The sequence below is a fragment of the Pristis pectinata genome, chromosome 7 (assembly GCF_009764475.1).
Source record: "Pristis pectinata isolate sPriPec2 chromosome 7, sPriPec2.1.pri, whole genome shotgun sequence".
Classification (NCBI taxonomy): domain Eukaryota; kingdom Metazoa; phylum Chordata; class Chondrichthyes; order Rhinopristiformes; family Pristidae; genus Pristis; species Pristis pectinata.
In genome coordinates this window covers 52563445-52580699 of record NC_067411.1, presented here as the reverse complement: position 1 = coordinate 52580699, position 17255 = coordinate 52563445, and the positions used below count along the sequence as shown (strand labels likewise).

The window sequence follows — 17255 nt, the reverse complement described above, 5'->3', positions numbered from 1 at the left end:
GCCTCAGCAAGAGGAAACAGACCCTTTGACCCACCTCATCTACATTGATCATCAAGCATACATCTACACTAATACCAATTTTCCTCTCACGCTCCATCAATCTCTATCTATACTAAGGGGAAGTTAGTTGTCAATTAACCTATTAGCACATGTTTGGGATGTGGGAGAAAAGTGGAGCATCCAGGAGAAACCCACAGTCATGGGAAGTACATGTAAATTCAATTATAGGCAGCACCCAAGATTAGGATCTCTGGAGCTATGAGGCAGCAGGGCGAGTTACTCCAGTGCCCAACAAATTATTTAGTTAAACAATGTGGACATCACTAGCAATGTCATTAGTATTTATCCTAAATGGTATTTAGACCCGACCAGGGGAGGCAGTTCAAGAACCTGTAATCACAATCCTGTAATTTTCTTCCCTAAAGCACAATAGTGAGCAAGTGGGTTATGATGACAATTCAGTCATTTCTTGGTTACCATTGCAGAGAGCACATCTTTTTATAATTTCTAGATTTACTTGTACCTTAAACTTAAATTTCCCAGCTGCAATGCTGGTATTCAAACTCATCCCCCTGGATCAAATGGTCTATAACTCTGGCATTGGAAAGTCAAATTTATTGTCATATGCACAAATGCAATAATAAAAAATTACGTACAGCAATATCATAGGCATACAAGCACAAAAATAAACTAAACATAAATTATACACAATTTTTGCAAGAAAAAAGGAATTGGAACAAAAAAATAGATTTCAGTGCAAAGTGATGAGAGTGGTCATAGTGTAGTTAAACTGTAGTGATGATTAGGGTTTTGCTGCTTAGGTCAAAAACCAAATGGTTGAAGGGAAGTAGCTGATCTTGAACCTGGTGGTGTAGGACTTCAGACTTCTGTACCCCCTGCTTGATGGTGGCTGCAAAAAGATGGCTTGGATGGTGGGAATCTTTGATGATGGATGTTGCCTTCTTGAGGTAGTGCCTCATGTAGATACTACCAATAGTGGGGAGGGATTTGCCCATATGTATTGGGCAGAGCCCACTAAGCTCTGCAGCTTCTTGCGTTCCTGTGCCATATCAGACAATGATACAACCAGTCAAGATACTTTCAACAGTACATTTGTAAAGTTTGTCAGAGTGTTCGGTGACAAGCCAAACCTCCTAAGTAAAGACACTGGCACACTTTCCTTATGATTGCATCCATGTGCTGGGCCCAGGACAGGTCATCTGTTATGTTAACACCCAGGAACTTAAAAGCTGCTGGCTCTCTCCACCGTGGATCCCCCATTGTAGACTGGTGCACATTCACCCTCCTTCCCCTTCTTGAAGTCAACAATTAGCTCTTCAGTTTCACTGAAATCAAATGAGAGGTTGTTGTTGTGGCACCACTCAACCAGGTGCCTATCTCGCTCCAGTAAGCTGACTCATCACTATCTGTGATTCGTCCAACAATAGTAGTGCCGTCAGCAAATTTGAAGATGGCTTTGGAGCTGCGCTTAGAGTAGAACAGGGGGCTAAGCATGAGGTCTTGAGGTGCACCTGTGTTGATGATCAGTAAGGAGGAGATGTTGTTATCAATCCTCAGTGATTGAGGTCTGCCAATGAGGAAGTTGAGCATCCAGTTGCAAAGGGAGGTACAGAGGCCCAGGTCTTGAAACTCGATGGTGAGTTTGGATAGGATAATGGTTTTGAATGTTGAGCTGTAGTTGATGAACAGCAGCTTGATGTACGAGTTCCTGACCTCCAGATGGTCCAGAGCAGAGTGAAGAGCCAGAGAAATCACATCTGCTGTTGACCTGTTGTGGCAGTAGGCAAATTGGAGTAGATCCAGGTCATTTCTGAGGCAGGAGTTGATTCACGCCATAAACAACCTCTCAAAGCACTTAATTACAGTTGATGCAAGTGCTACCAGACAGTAGTCATTGAGGCAGGTCACCATACTCTTCTTGGGCACTGGTACAATAGATGCCTTTTTGAAGCAGGTGGGAACCTCAGACCAGATTCCAGTAATGCAATCACTATACTAGTGCACTGATGTAGTAAAATCTGGAGGATGTTGTTGGATGTGAAGAGAGCGAGGCAATATGCCAGAAGTAGAAATAGGCAAAAAGGGATATCTGGATGAAAACTCAATTCTGTGCCAAATGCAACACCAAACTTACAACAGAATAAAAACAGAAAATGCCAAAAATATGCAGCAGGTCTAGCAGTATCAGAGAGAGAAACAATTAACAGAACTGACAAAGTCTTCATTATGAAAGGTTGACCTCTCTCCACAGATGTTTGAGTGTTTCCAGCATTTTCTGTTTTATAAGACTTCCAACAATGGCAGTTCTTGCTTTTTATTTGCAGACAGGATTGTGTAGCTTCACTTCAACTTACACAGCAGAGGGGATTCATCACATGTAAAGAGATAACAGGGACACCCAGATTTTGACATTGCACATGTAGTCCACAAATCTACCAGTACTGAGGTAGATAAGTACACCAGAAATAATTTGATCTGCATCTGCAGCTTATAAAATCAAACTAGCCAAAGCCTTTGTGAATAGTCTGAGGGGAAATTGCTCAGCAGATATAAAGTGCAATCTCTCTAAAGATGCCGAGTGACCTGCCAAATTTTTCTGGTATTTGTTTTTATTTCAGATTCCAGAATCTGCAGTTTGTTTTGGGATAAAGGCTCTGTGGTCATTTTAAACACTTTCTTCTAAGCCCCAGCAATTTGTTGAACTGATTGATTCTGGGGGAAGCCATTTTGGGTTAGCCAAAAAGGCAAATTCAATAACAACCTGCATTCTGACAACTCACAATTCAATACTAACCTTATTGACTGCTTCCTGACGAGATGAAGAGGTCTTCAAAAATTCTTCAATAAAGAAGCCAAGGTATTGCTTGCGGATATTGTTAGAGACTTTAGATCTTTGCTTTGAAGGTGTTCTCTATGAAAAGAGAGAATTATCTTGAGCACGGAAATAAATAAATATTCCAGGAAAATAAAGTGGTCAGCATACCTGCATAACAGGAACTGGTGCACCAGGGCCCAACAACGAAGTGTCATGGTTAGCTTTTGATGTACTGCACAAGACCTTTCCTGTCAGTGGCCCAGCACCTCTGGAGCTACGAGAAGCACCTGGGATCTTCTTGAAGGAATCCCTGAAAACTAAAGGACTCACTGAATTAATGATAGATATTAAGAAATACCCATCTTTCATGGCTGATAAATGTTGTGATGATTTAAACTAGAGTGGCAGGGGGGATAGGAACCACAGCAGCAGGGCAACAGGTGGTAGGTTTGAGGGCAAGAAACATGTTATGAAAAGTAAGACTGAGGTAGGAAACATGGTGGGACTGATGGGCTGAAATGTGTTTATTTCATTACTAGGAGTATTATGGGTAAGGAGGATAAAGTTAGAGCCTGGATCAGTACATGGAATTATGATGTTGTTGCCATTACAGAGAACTGGTTGTGTGAGGGACAGGACTGGCAGCTCAATGCTCCTACGGTTTTGTTGTGTTAGACATGGGGGGCAGTCGGGGGGTAAAAGAGGTGTTGGGGTTGCACCACTGATAAAGGAGAATGTCACGGCAGCACTCAGAGGACACAATGGAGGGCTCATCTGCAGAGGCAATTTGGGTGGGGCTCAGAAATCGGATAGGAACAATTACACTATACTATAGGTCCCCCAGCAGCCAAGAGGTGGAGGAACAGATATGTAGACAGATTATGAAAGGTGCAGGAACAACAGGGTTGTCATAGTGGGGGATTTCAACTTCTCCAGTATTGATTAGAATTTCCACAATACAAGAGACTCAGACAGGGCAGCTTTCTTCAGTGCATCCAAGAGGGGCTCTCAAAACACTGTGGAGAGTCCAACTAGAGGAGAGAACATACTGAACCTAGCTTTGGAAAATCAGCCAGGCCAGGTGACAGACCTGATAGTGGGTGAACATTTTGTGAACGGTAACCACAACTCATTGTTATGGGTAAGGGTAAAATTGGATCTTGCGGGAAGGTACTAAATTGGAGGGGGGGGGGGGGGGGGTGCGGTGGTTGGTGAAAAAGGCAAATTACAACAGGAGCTAAGAGGCATTTATTGGGAAGAGCTGCTGTTAAACAAGTCCACGTCTGACATGTGGGAGTTATTTAAAGACCAGCTGATTAGGGGGGAGAAAGAGGGGAGGGGTTACCAAATATACTTTGAGTCAGTATTTACCGAGAAGGAATTGGAGGATAGTGAACACAGAGTGGGGCATGCTAATGTGCTGGGATATTTTGAGATTAATGAGGAGGAAGTGCTCGGTCCTCTGAAAAGCATTAAGGTGGATAAGTCCCCAAGGCCTGATGGCATATATCCCAGAATATTGAAAGCAGCAAGTGAGGAGATTGCTGGGGCTGTCCCCTCACTAGTAACAGTTTAGGTCCTGGAGGACTGGAGAGCAGCAAGTGTTGTACCTTTGTTCAAGAAAGGAAATGGGGATAATCCAGGTAACTATAGGCCAGTGAACCTCATGTCAGTGACAGGGAAGCTACTGGAGAGGATACTGAGGGATAGGATTTGTGCACCTTTGGAAAGGCATGGCATGCTTCGGGACAGTGAGTGTGGCAGGTCATGCCTTACAAACTTCGTTGGGTTTTTTTGAGGAGATGACAAAGGTGCTTGATGAGGGTAAGGCAGTGGACATTATCTACATGGACTTTAGTAAGGCATTTGACAAGGTTCCTCACGGTAGGTTGATAAAGGCAAGAAAGATAAAAGATGCATGGGATCCTGGGTGAATTGCAAGTTTGGATTCAGAACTGGCTTCCCCAGAGAAGACAGTAGGTGTAGAAGGCTGTAATTCTTGCTGGAGATCCGTGACCAGTTGTGTTCCACAAGGATTGGTGCTGGGAACTCTGCCATGTGATACATAATCAATGACTTGAGTAAAAGTTTCAATGGATGGGTTAGCAAGATTGCAGAAGACACCAAGACTAATGGAGTCGTGGACAGTGTGAAGGACTATCAAAGGATACAGCAGGAGATAGATCAGTTACAGATATCAGCAGGGAAGTAGCAGATGGAATTTAATCCAGGCAGGTGTGAGGTGTTGCACTTTGGGAGGTCAAATGAAAGAAGTATACAGTTAATGGTAGGCCTCTTAACAGCATTGAGGTAGAGGGATCTTAGGGCCCAGGTTCATATTTCACTGAAAGTGGCTACTCAGTCAAGTAGGTAAGGTGGTATAAATGGCATATAGAATGCTGGCCTTCATTGGTAGGGGTGTTGAGTATAAGAGTCATGTTATACTCCAAGTCCCGATTGTTAGCTGGTGACTTGGTTATTTGTATCAGGCGAGGTGGGAAAGGGAGTAGTGGAAATCTGTACTTCATTGTTATTGGTTGTTACAGGTCTTGAGAGCAGGCCAAACTACCCTCAGCAACAAGTACTATTGGTAAGCAAGATAGTGGACCAGAACAAGTTACAAACATTTCAGAAGTCTAGGAGAGAGCTAGAGACAGGGAGTATCATTACAAAGTGTTTAAATTTTTTAAAACATTGAGCTGGTATTTACATGGTATTTACACTGTAGCGTAGCGGTTAGCGCGACGCTATTACAGCACCAGCGATCAGGGTTCGATTCCTGTCGCTGACTGTAAGGAGTTTGTATATTCTCCCGTGTCTGCGTGGGTTTCCTCCGGGTGCTCTGGTTTCCTCCCACATTGCAAAGACGTACAGGTAGGTTAATTTGGCTTTAAAATGGGCGGCGTGGACTCGTTGGGCAGGAAGGGCCCGTTACCAGGCTGTAAATAAAATTTTAAAAAAGTCTTCTGTGAGGAAGAATGGAGAAAGGAAAAATGTGAAATGCAATTGGGTTTCAAGTATGGAGCCAATTAGCCAGTCACTGGGCAACCTATATTTATTTTGCCAGCCTTGGAACACTAAATTCCCTTCTCCTCCTCCTCCCCACCAACTCCCCTCCCCCCTCCCCCCCCCCTCCCCCACCACCACCTTGGGAAACCCTGCCTTAATCATTGGCACACACAGATCACCAAGAAAAATGCAAACAAGGATAGTGCAATTACTTTGGGGAAGAATATGGATTCAGTTTTTTGTTATACACCCCTCAATTTTGCTTTCAGTTGGATTCAAACTGGGAAAATACAAGGATACAACAAATGAGCAAATAACAGCAACCTCTGGTTTTGCAATGGATAAAAGAGCAATACAATAGCAAAATACCAGTTAGAGTAACCTAAAATTGCAAGTATCCCAAATACTCTGGGGTAGCATTGCCAGCCAGAGGGTACATGTGGAGAAGAAAAATCAGAAGCCATCAACTTTTCTGAAAATTGAGCCATGAGAATAAAGGGCATGGATGCTCACCCAGCTCTTGGGAAGATAGTATTCAAAATTTAAAGCCAAGGGATTAGAAATAGGTTAACTACATCAACAACGTAGCTTCAGTAAGCAAGCATGAACGTTATTCATGGACATAAATTTTAATTTGAAAGACCTCAGCAAAAACTCCAACCATCCAAATGATCACCCAAAACTAGTCTCAGAGGCTTACCTTTTTTCACAGTGCTGGCAGCCTGAAGCTTTGAACTTTGCACCAACAGCTTCTTCTGAGCCAGACAATCAGACACTGTTGCTTTATAAGCCTGGCCACCTTTAACATTGGCCGTTAACTGTACAGCCTGCTGTTGGACCAGCTTGATTCGACTGTGACACCTCAGCTTTGGTACTGGTGGTGTGTGTGGAATAATCACCCGATTAGAACTGGATGTTCCCTATTAAAATGAAACTGCCATTTAAAAATCTATTTAACATAGACAAGTTATTTTGAATAAAACATACAAATACGATTATCATGTTTCATACAACAGAACTATCAATAACACAAAATATAGTAGGCCATTCATCCCATTAAACCTCATTTGACAATCCTTCAAACAAATCGTCCTTTCTGACAGCTGTGATCGTTTCATAACCAATGTTGTCACTATTGCTTGGTTCATCTGAAACCTCACCACTACCATTTGGTATAACATTACGCACAACTATACTCCTTTTCAGCCCAACTTCTAGTTTTCTCTGCCTTTAACTCTCAATAATTCCCCAAATTCCATTCTTAGATTCTGGATTCTCCCTCCAGAATCTTCACTCAGTTTCCCATCCCAAGTGGCATGCAATTTTAAACCATCCCCAACAGCACAGAACCTGCCGAAAACAAAATACTTTCCAGGCCTATCAAAGTCTCACTGTCTGAGCTGCCCAACTTTCCCCAGAACTAGTCCCAGTGCCCCAGGAATTTAAAGCCCACTTTCCTGTGCCATTTCTCCAGCCACACATTCAACTGCAACTGCCTTCCTATTTCCATGCTCACGAGTACTTGCACTAGGAGTAAATCAGAAGCTTTGCAACCCTTGAGGCAGTGCATCTTAATATCTTCCCAACTTCATTAAAAAAAATCACTTATGCTTTTATTGAATTTCCACAGCACCATTCACATCTTCTTCCATGACAACACAGCTTAATAAAATTTTGTTAAATATGTATCATTTGGGAAGAATAGTTAGTTATACAACCATAGAACACTACAACACAGAAAACAAGCCATTTGGCCCTTCTAGTCTGTGCCAAAACATTATTCCGCTAGTCCCCATTTACCTGCACCCAGTCCATAACCCTCCAAACCTCTCCTGTCCATGTATCTATCCAATTTATTCTTAAAACTCAAGAGTGAGCCCGCATTTACTACATCAGATGGCAGGCCATTCCATACTCCCACCACACTGAGTGAAGAAGTTCCCCCTAAACTTTTCCCCTTTCACCCTAAAGCCATGCCCTCTCATACTTCTCTCTCCTAATCTAGGTGGAAAGAGCCTACTCACATTAACCCTGTCTATACCCCTCATGATTTTGTAAACCTCTATCCCTTGGAGCGCAGAAGAATTTGATAAAGTCCTCACCTGCTCAATCTTTCCCTGTAACTCAACTCCTGAAGACCCAGCAATATTCTAGTAAATCTCCTCTGCACTCTTTCAATCTTACTGATATCCTTCCTATAGTTAGGTGACCAGAACTGCACACAATACTCCAAATTTGGCCTCACCATAACAACCCAACTCCTATACTCAGTACTTTGATTTATGAATGCCAGGATGCCAAAAGCTTTCTTTACAACCCTGTCTACCTGTGACACCACTTTCAGAGAATTATGTATCTGAACTCCCAGATCCCTTTGTTCCTCCACACTCCTCAGTGCCCTACCATTTACTGTGTATGTCCTACCTCGATTTGTCCTTCCAAAATGCAACACCTCACACTTGTCTGCATTAAGTTCCATCTACCATTTTCTGGCCCATTCTTCCAGTTGGTCCAGATCCCTCTGCAAACTTTGAAAGCCTTCCTCACTGTCCACTTTGCCTCCAATCTTACTGTCATCAGCAAACTTGCTGATCCAATTTACCACATTAACATCTAGATCATTGATATAGACAACAAACAACTGTGGCCCCAGCACAGATCCGAGACACACCACTAGTCACGGGCCTCCAGTCTGAGAAACAATCATCCACTACCACTCTGTCTTCTCCCACACAGCCAATTTTGAATCCAGTTTACAACCTCTCTATGGATACCTAGTGTCTGAACCTTCTGAACTAACCTCCCATGTGGGACCTTGTCAAAGGCCTTACTAAAGTCCATGTAGACAACATCCACAGACTGTCCTTCATCTACTTCCTTGGTAACCTCCTCAAAAAACTCCACAAGATTCATTAAACATGATCTACCACGCACAAAGCCATGCTGACTATCCTTAATCAGCCCTTGGTTGTCCAAATATTTGTATATCCGATCTCTCAGAACACCTGATAATTTACCTACTACTGATGTCAGGCTCACTGGCCTGTAATTACCTGGTTTACTTTTAGATCCTTTTTTAAACAACACAACATGAGCTACCCTCCAGTCCTCCAGCACTGCACCCGTGGCTAAGGACATTTTAAATACATCTGCCAGGGCCCCTGCAATTTCTACACTAGTCTCTCTCTCAATGTCCGAGGAAATATCTTATCAGTCCCGGGGGATTTATCTACCTTTATTCGCTGTAAGGCAGCAAGCACCTCCTCCTCTTTAATCTCTATATGTTCCATGACCCTACTGCTTGTTTCCCTTCCTTCCATATCCACTATGCCAGTTTCCTGAGTAAATACCGATGCAAAAAAAACTGTTTAAGGTCTCCCCCATCTCCTGAGGCTCCACACATAGACAACCACTCTGATCTTCTAGGGGACCAATTTTGTCCCTTACTCTTAATATACTTGCAGAAACCCTCAGGTTTACCTTTACATTATCTGCCAAAGCAACCTCACGTCTTCTTTTTGCCTTTCTGATTTCTCTTTTTTTTAGTATTTTCTTACTTTTTCTATACTCTTCAAGTACCTCATTTGTTCCTAGTTGCCTATGCCTGCTAGACACCTCTCTCTTTTTCTTAACCAGATCGCCAAGATCCCTTGAAAACCAAGGTTCCCTATGCTTGTTAACTTTGCCTTTAATCCTGGCAGGAACATGCAAACTCTGCACTCTCAAAATTTCGCCTTTGAAGGCCTTCCACTTACTGAGCACATCCTTGCCAGAAAACAACTTATCCCAATCCACTCCTCCTAGATCCTTTCTCATTTCCGCAAAATTGGCCCTTCTCCAATTCAGAACCTCAACCCGAGGACCAGGCCAGTCCTTATCCATGATTAACTTGAAACTAATGACATTATGGTCACTGGACCCAAAATGCTCACCTACACATACTCCTGTCACCTGACCTGTCTGGTTCCCTAATAGGAGATCAAGTACTGCATTCTCTCTCGTTGGTACCTTTATGTACTGATTTAGAAAACTTTCCTGAACACATTTGACAAACTCCAAGCCATCCAGCCCTTTCACAGTGTGGGTGTCCCAGTCAATATGTGGAAAGTTAAAATCCCCTACTATTACAACTTTCTCTTTCTTACATCGGTCTCCTATCTCACAACAGATTTGTTCCTCCAATTCTCTGACTGTTGGGTGGTCTATAATACAACCTTATTAGTGTGGCCACACCTTTCCTGTTCCTCAGCTCCACCCATATGGCCTCTGTAGATGAGCCCTTCGGGCTGTCCTGGCTACGCACAGCTGTCATATTTTCCCTGACTAGAAATGCCACTCTTCCCCCTTTCATTCCTCCCCCTCTATCACATCTGAAACAACGGAACCCCGGAACATTAAGCTGCCAGTCCTGCCCCTCCTGCATCCAAGTCTCACTAATAGCAATAATGTCGTAATCCCACGTGCCAATCCATGCCCTAAACTCATCTGCCTTACCTACAATACTTCTTGCATTGAAATAGACACACCCGAGAACATTTCTATCAGGTACAAACCTTTGATTTCTGTCGATACCTGCAGTCCTCGCGTGACCTTTTTCCTCCTCCACCTCACTATCTGCTCTAACCTCCCCCTGAAAATCTAGTCCCCTCCCCCTGAAAATCTAGTTTAAACCCCCCCAGAGCAGCACTAGCAAACCTACACACAAGTATGTTAGCCCCCTCCAGTTCAGGTGCAAACCATCCCATGGGAACAGGTCCCACCTTCCCTGGTGGAAAGCCCAATTGTCCAGAAACCCATTTACATGAGATTTTATCTAATTATATGTTCTTTGGCTTACAGAGTACCTTTGGCTAAGAGATTTCCAGGAATGTTCAAAACAGTATTTTATTATTTCTACTAGTTTGTACCAGTAAAATTTCTCAAAATTAGCAATTCTGAAAATCTACCTTAAATTTTGCAACATGTGCAATCCTCTTCTTTTGCCTTGTTTGAGCATTTGCTGCATTCACAGGTTCCTGAATGTTTGTAACAGAATTCTAGAGGAGATAAGCATGACATGAAACAAATATCAAAAATACTGAGCACCCAACATTATCACATCCTTGTTATTGAACACGAGGACAAAGAACATATGAGCAAGGTGGAGTAGAAAGGTATGAGAATTGTAGAAAAAGGCAAGCACAGAGTTAAATAACAGGTTAGTTATGAGTTCATTGAACAAAGTGAATTGAATCATTCATTGGTGAAGTTCCCAAAGACTGGAAGGTGGCTAATGTTGTTCTGTTGTTTAAGAACAAGCCAGAGAACTACAGGCCGGTCAGCCTGACATCGGTAGTGGGAAAGTTACTGGAGGGAATTCCGAGTGAGAGGGTCTACCAACATTTAGAAAGACAAAGACTGATAAGGAGAAGGTGGCATGGCTTTGTATGTGGAAAGTCATGCTTGACAAACCTTTGTTTTTTTTTGAAGAGGTAACCAAAAAGGAAGAAGAGGATAGGGCAGATGTTGTTGATTTGGACTTTGGCAAAGCCTTCAACAAGGTTCACCATGGTAGGCTGGTAGCATATTACTATGAATAATAGGGCACTAGGGAGTGTAATGGAATGGAGGGACCGAGGATTACAAGTGCAGAGTTCATTGAAAGCAGTGTTACAGATAGACAGGGTGGTGAAAAAGGTGCTTAGCTGGCTTTCCTCAGTCAGGGCATTGAGTAGAGGAGTTGGAACATTATGTTGCAGTTGTACAAGTCGTTGGTGAGGCGGCACTTGGAGTACTGTGTACAATTTTGGTCACCCTGTTATAGGAAAGATGTGTTAAACTGGAATGAGTGCGGAAAAGCTTTGAGGACTAGAGGGGCCTGAGTGAGAGGGAGAGGTTAGCCATGTTAGGTCTTTATTCCTTGGAACATAGGACAATGCAGAGTGACCTTATACAAGCATTTAAAATTATGAGAGGCATAGAAAAGGTGGACGGTAACAGTCTCTTTCCCAGGGTAGGGGAGTCCAAAACTAGGGGCATAGGTTTAGGGTGAAAAGGGAAAGATTTAAAAGGGACTTAAGGGACAACTTTTTCCACGTAGAAGGTGGTGAGTATATGGAACGAGCTGCCAGAGAAAGTGGTTGAGGCAGGTACAATAGTATCATTTAAGAAACACTTGGATAGGTACATGGAGGGGCAGGGCTTAGAAGGATATGGGCCGAACACAGGAAATTGGGACGAGATGGGTCTGCACCATGGTCGGCATGGACAAAGGGCCTGTGTCTGTGCTGTATTGGTCTATGAATAGCAGAGTTAGCTAGAGGGCTGGAATGGCCTCCTCCTGATCCATTGCTGATTTATTACATTTTAACTACCCAAGTGACAAAAGACAATTTTCCCCACTATCAATTTAGTGAATTGAAATGTCACAGGTCACTTCATTTCGCTAAGAATCATTATCAAAAAACAGTGCAAGTTTTCACACTGACAATTTTGAGTTGATTCAAAACCTCTGCTGTTTTTAATAGAGTCATAGAATCTTACAGCATGGAAACAGGCCCCTTGGCCCAACTTGTCCATGCCGACTGTGTTGCCCAGTGAGCTAGCCCCAACTGTTCATGTTTGGCCCATAGTCCTCTAAATCTCTCCTATCCATGTACTTATCCAAATATTGCAAATGTGCCCACCTCTACAACTATTTCTGGCAGCTCATTCCAAATACACACAACCTTTTGTATGAAGCTGTCTTGATATCCCTTTTAAATCTCTTACCTCTTATCTTAAATTTCTGCCCTCTTGCTTTTAGCAACCCCTCCCCAGGAAAAAAACTGCTTGCTTTCACCCAACACTTCCTCACCCCCTCACTACCCTGAGTCCAGGCAACATCCTGCTAAACCTTTTCTGCACTCTTTCTAGTTTAATAACATTCTTCCTGTAACAGGGTGACCAAAATAATCCTCAACCATCACCCTCTGCTTCACACCGCTGAGCCAATTATGAACCCAATCAGCTATCTCCCCCTGGATCCCATGCAATCAAACCTTCCAGACTAGCCTGCCATGAGGGACCTTGTCAAAGGCCTTGCTAAGGTCCATATAGACAACATCCACTGCCCTCTTGGTTACCTCCTCAAAGAATGCCAAGAAATTTATCAAGCACAACTTCCCAAAGCACAAAGCCATGTTGACTGTCCCAAATCAGACCCTGTCTCTCTAAATGTTGGTAGATCCTGTCCCTCAGAATCCCCTCCAGCAATTTACCCACCACCGATGCCAGACTCACCAGCCCATAGTCTTCCGGCTTGTTTTTGCTATCCTTTTTGAACAATGGTACATTAGCCACTCTCCAGTCCTCCGGAACCTCACCTGTGGCCAGAGATGAAGCAAAAATCTCTGCATGGGCCTCTGCAATTTCTTCTCTAGCTTCCCACAAGGTCCAAGAATGCACCGTCCGTCTTTGGGGGATTTATCCACCTAAATGCACATGAAGGCCTCCAATACTTCCTCCCTGCTAATTTGTATGTGGTCCAAGACATCACCATTCACTTCTCTCTAGCCTCCATAGTTTTCTCCACAGTAAAAACTGAAGAAAAATATTCATCAAAAATCTCTCCCATTTCCTTTGGTTCCACACACCAAGCTGATCTTTAAAGGGACCTATTCTCTTCCTAGCCACCTTTTTACTCTTAATATACCTCTGGAATCTCTTGGGATTTTGCTTCACCTTACCTGCCAGATCCTTCTAATATCCTCTTTTTGCCCTCCTAATTTCTCTCAAGTCACTTCTACACTTCTTGTAGTTATCAAGAGATTCACTAGCTCCCAATTGCTAATGTGCATTGTACACCTCCCTCTTTTCCTTCACCAGAGCCTCAATATCTCTCATCAACCAGGGTTCCCAAAACCTGGTTGATGAGAGATATTGCCCTTCACCCTCACCCTAACAGAATCATTCAGGCCCTCAAATCTTGATAGCACATTTTTTAAAAGCTTTCCATTTGGCCGGCACCTATTTCCCTGCTAGCAATCTCACCCAATCAACCTCTTAAAAAAAAATCCTGCCTAATTGCACCAAAATTTGCTCTGCCCCAGTTCAGGACGCTAACCTGTGAACCAGCAGCATCTTTCTCCATAACTATTTTAAAACTAATGGAATCATGGTCACTGGACCCAAAGAGCTCACTAACAGACATTTCTGCCACTTGCCCGACTAACTCATTCTACAGGAGGAGATCTAGTGTCACACTCTCTCTCTCGTTATGTTGATAAAGGAAGCTTTCTTGGACATTTCACAAATTCCACTCCATCCAATGGTAGGCCCAATCTATATTAGGGAAGTTAAAATCTCCCACAAATACTACCCTGTTATGTTTACAGCTCACTGTAAACTTTCTGCATAATCTGCTCCTCCAATTCCCACTGTTTATTGGGTGGCCTATAATACAATCCCAGAGTGACCCTCCTCTTCTCGTTTCTAAATTCTACCCATATGGCCTCACTGGATGATTCCCCTAGATTATCCTCCAAGAACAGTCATGTCCTCTTTCACCAAGGCAACTCCCCCTCCTCTCTTACCTGCACCTGTGTCACACATGTAGCATCTGTACCCTGGAACATTGAGCTGCCAGTCCTGCCCTTCCCTCAGCCATGTTTCTGTTATGGCCACAATATCCCAGTCCCCAGAGCTAATCTACAGCCGGAGTTCATCCACCTTCCCTATTAAGCCTCTTGCATTGAAATAAAAAGTTTAAACCAATGGTCTTTCCTCTCCCTTTACTGTGCTCCTGTCTATCCTGATGACTAAGCTTGCTCTCATTGGGTATTGTATTATCCCCTGATCTCTCATCAGCCACTCTACAGCTCAGGGCCACACCCCTCTAGTTTAAACCCTCCCAAATAGCACTAGCAACTCTTCTAGCCAAAATATTGATCCCCCTCCAGTTCAGGTGCAACTCATCTCTCGTGCTGGTCATCCCTACCACAGGAGAGATCCCAATGATCCGAAAACTTGAATCTCTGCCCCATGCACCAGCTCCTCAGCCACACATTCATACAAGCCATCTTTCTATTTCTGTGCTCACCAGCAATGGCACTGGGAGTAATCCAGAGATTACTACCCTTGAGGTCCTGCTTTTTAGGTTCTCCCCTAGATTCACTGTGCAGGACCTCATCCCCTCTTTCTACCGATGTCATTGGTACCAACAGGTACCACAACCTCTGGCTGCTCACCCTTCCCCTTGAGAATGTTTTGCAGCCACTCTGAGACGTCCTTGATCCTGGCACCCAGGAGGCAACACACCATCTTGGTGTCTCTTTTGCAGCCACAGAATCCTGTCTGTCCCCTTAACTATTGGGCCTCTTATCACTCCTGCCCTGCCTGACTTCTCCCTTACCCACTGAGCTTCAGAGCCAGTCATGGTGCCACGGTGCTGCTGCTGTGCCCAGAAAGGTCATTCCCCCCCAGCAGTATCCAAAGTGGTATATGTTGCTGAGGGGAAGGGCCACAGGGGAACCCTGCACTGTCTATTTCCCTTACCTCTCCTATTGGTCACCCAACTACTGTATCTGCAGCCTGCATCTTGGGTGTGACCACCTCATTAAAGCTCTTAATGCTGGAGCTACAACACACACCTTTCAATTACAGAAAAACAAATGGAAGAAAATGAGCTGGGCTTCCTGTTGTGGAACTGTGCACCAATTCAACGTACATGTTTGGTGCCTCTGCCTCTATTTATGGGGTGGGGGGGGAATGGTGTGGAGGGAGGAAGGGGAGTGATCAGGAATATAAATTGAGCTTCCCAACATTTCTAGTCCATGGCTCTCCACCCTCCCTGGAGCCTTTCACTATAGGAGAGAGGACAAACAAAAAATTGAAGCTGCCTTCAAAAGGGATTAATCACAGAAAGTAGAGCACAATACAGGCCCTTCTGCCCACAATGTTGTGCCGACCTTTCAACCTTATTCCTCCATATGCTTATCTAGTAATCTCTTGAATTTGACCAACGTACCTGCCTCCATCACTACCCCAGGCAGTGCATTCCATGCACCAACCACTCTCTGGGTAAAAAACCTTCCTCTGATATCTCCCTTGAACTTTCCCCCCCAATTACTTTAAAGCCATGCCCTCTTGTATTGAGGGCATTGGTACCCTGGGAAAGAGGCACTGGTTGTCTACTCTATCTATTCCTCTTAATATTTTGTGCACCTCTGTCATGTCTCCCCTCATCCTCCTTCTCTCCAAAGAGTAAAGCCCTAGCTCCCTTAGTCTCTCCTCATAATGCATACTCTCTAAACCAGGCAGCATCCTGGTAAATCTCCTCTGCACCCTTTCCAACACTTCCACATCCTTCCTATAATGAGGCAACCAGAACTGGGCACAGTACCAAGTGTGGTCTAACCAGAGTTCTGTAGAGCTGCAACATTACCTCGCGGCTCTTAAACTCGATCCCACGACTTATGAATGCTAACATCCCATAAGCTTTCATAACTACCCTATCCACCTGAGGGGCAACTTTCAGTGATCTGTGGATATGAACCCCCAGATCCCTCTGCTCCTCTGCACTACCCAGAATCCTGCCATTAACTTTGTACTCCGCCTTAGAGTTTGTCCTTCCAAAGTGTACCACCTCACACTTCTCCGGATTGAACTCTAGCTGCCACCTCTCAGCCCAGCTCTGCATCCTATCAATATCCCTCTGCAATCTTCAACAGTCCTCCACACTATCCACAACACCACCAATCTTAGTGTCATCTGCAAACTTGCCGACCCACCCTTCTACCCTGTCACCCAGGTCGTGAATAAAAAAAAAATCACAAAAAGTAGAGGTCCCAGAACTGATCCTTGCAGGACACTGCTAGTCACAGCCCTCCAATCTGAATGCACTTCCTGCACCACAAACCTCTGCTTTCTACAGGCAAGCCAATTCTGAATCCACACGGCCAAGCCTCCCTGGATCCCATGCCCTCTGACCTTCTGAAGAAGCCTACCATGTGGAACCTTGTCAGATGCCTTACTAAAATCCATGTAGACCACATCTAATGCACTACCCCCATCATACTTCCTGGTCACCTCCTCAAAGAACCCTATCAGGCTAGTAAGACATGATCTGCCCTTCACAAAGCCATGTTGGCTGTCCCTGATCAGACCATGATTCTCTATATGTCCATAGATCCTATCTCTAGGAATCTTTTCCAACCGCTTGACCACCACAGACGCAAGGCTCACTTGTCTATAACTCCCTGGACTATCCATACTTCCTTTTTTGAATATGGGGACAACATTTGCCACCCTCCAATCCTCCAGTACCATTCCCGTGGACAACAAGGACTCAAACATCCTAGCCAACGGTTCAGCAATCTCCTCCCTCGCCTGGCGCAGCAGCCTGGGGAATATTCCACCAGGCCCCGGGGACTTATCTGTCCTAAGATTTTCT

General features: G+C 44.1%; 1 protein-coding gene across 4 annotated transcripts in view; it reads right to left on the bottom strand.

The window, feature by feature from the left end:
• Positions 1–17255, bottom strand: part of LOC127572977 (RNA exonuclease 1 homolog) — an 86103-nt gene that overhangs the window by 61594 nt on the left and 7254 nt on the right. For all 4 annotated transcript variants that reach the window (XM_052020721.1, XM_052020722.1, XM_052020719.1 and 1 more), the window contains 4 exons: positions 10792–10881; positions 6546–6765; positions 3005–3153; positions 2816–2932 (listed from right to left, as the gene is read on the bottom strand). In XM_052020721.1, the coding sequence (XP_051876681.1) occupies positions 2816–2932; positions 3005–3153; positions 6546–6765; positions 10792–10881 (576 nt within the window). The remainder of the gene's footprint in view (positions 1–2815; positions 2933–3004; positions 3154–6545; positions 6766–10791; positions 10882–17255) is intronic.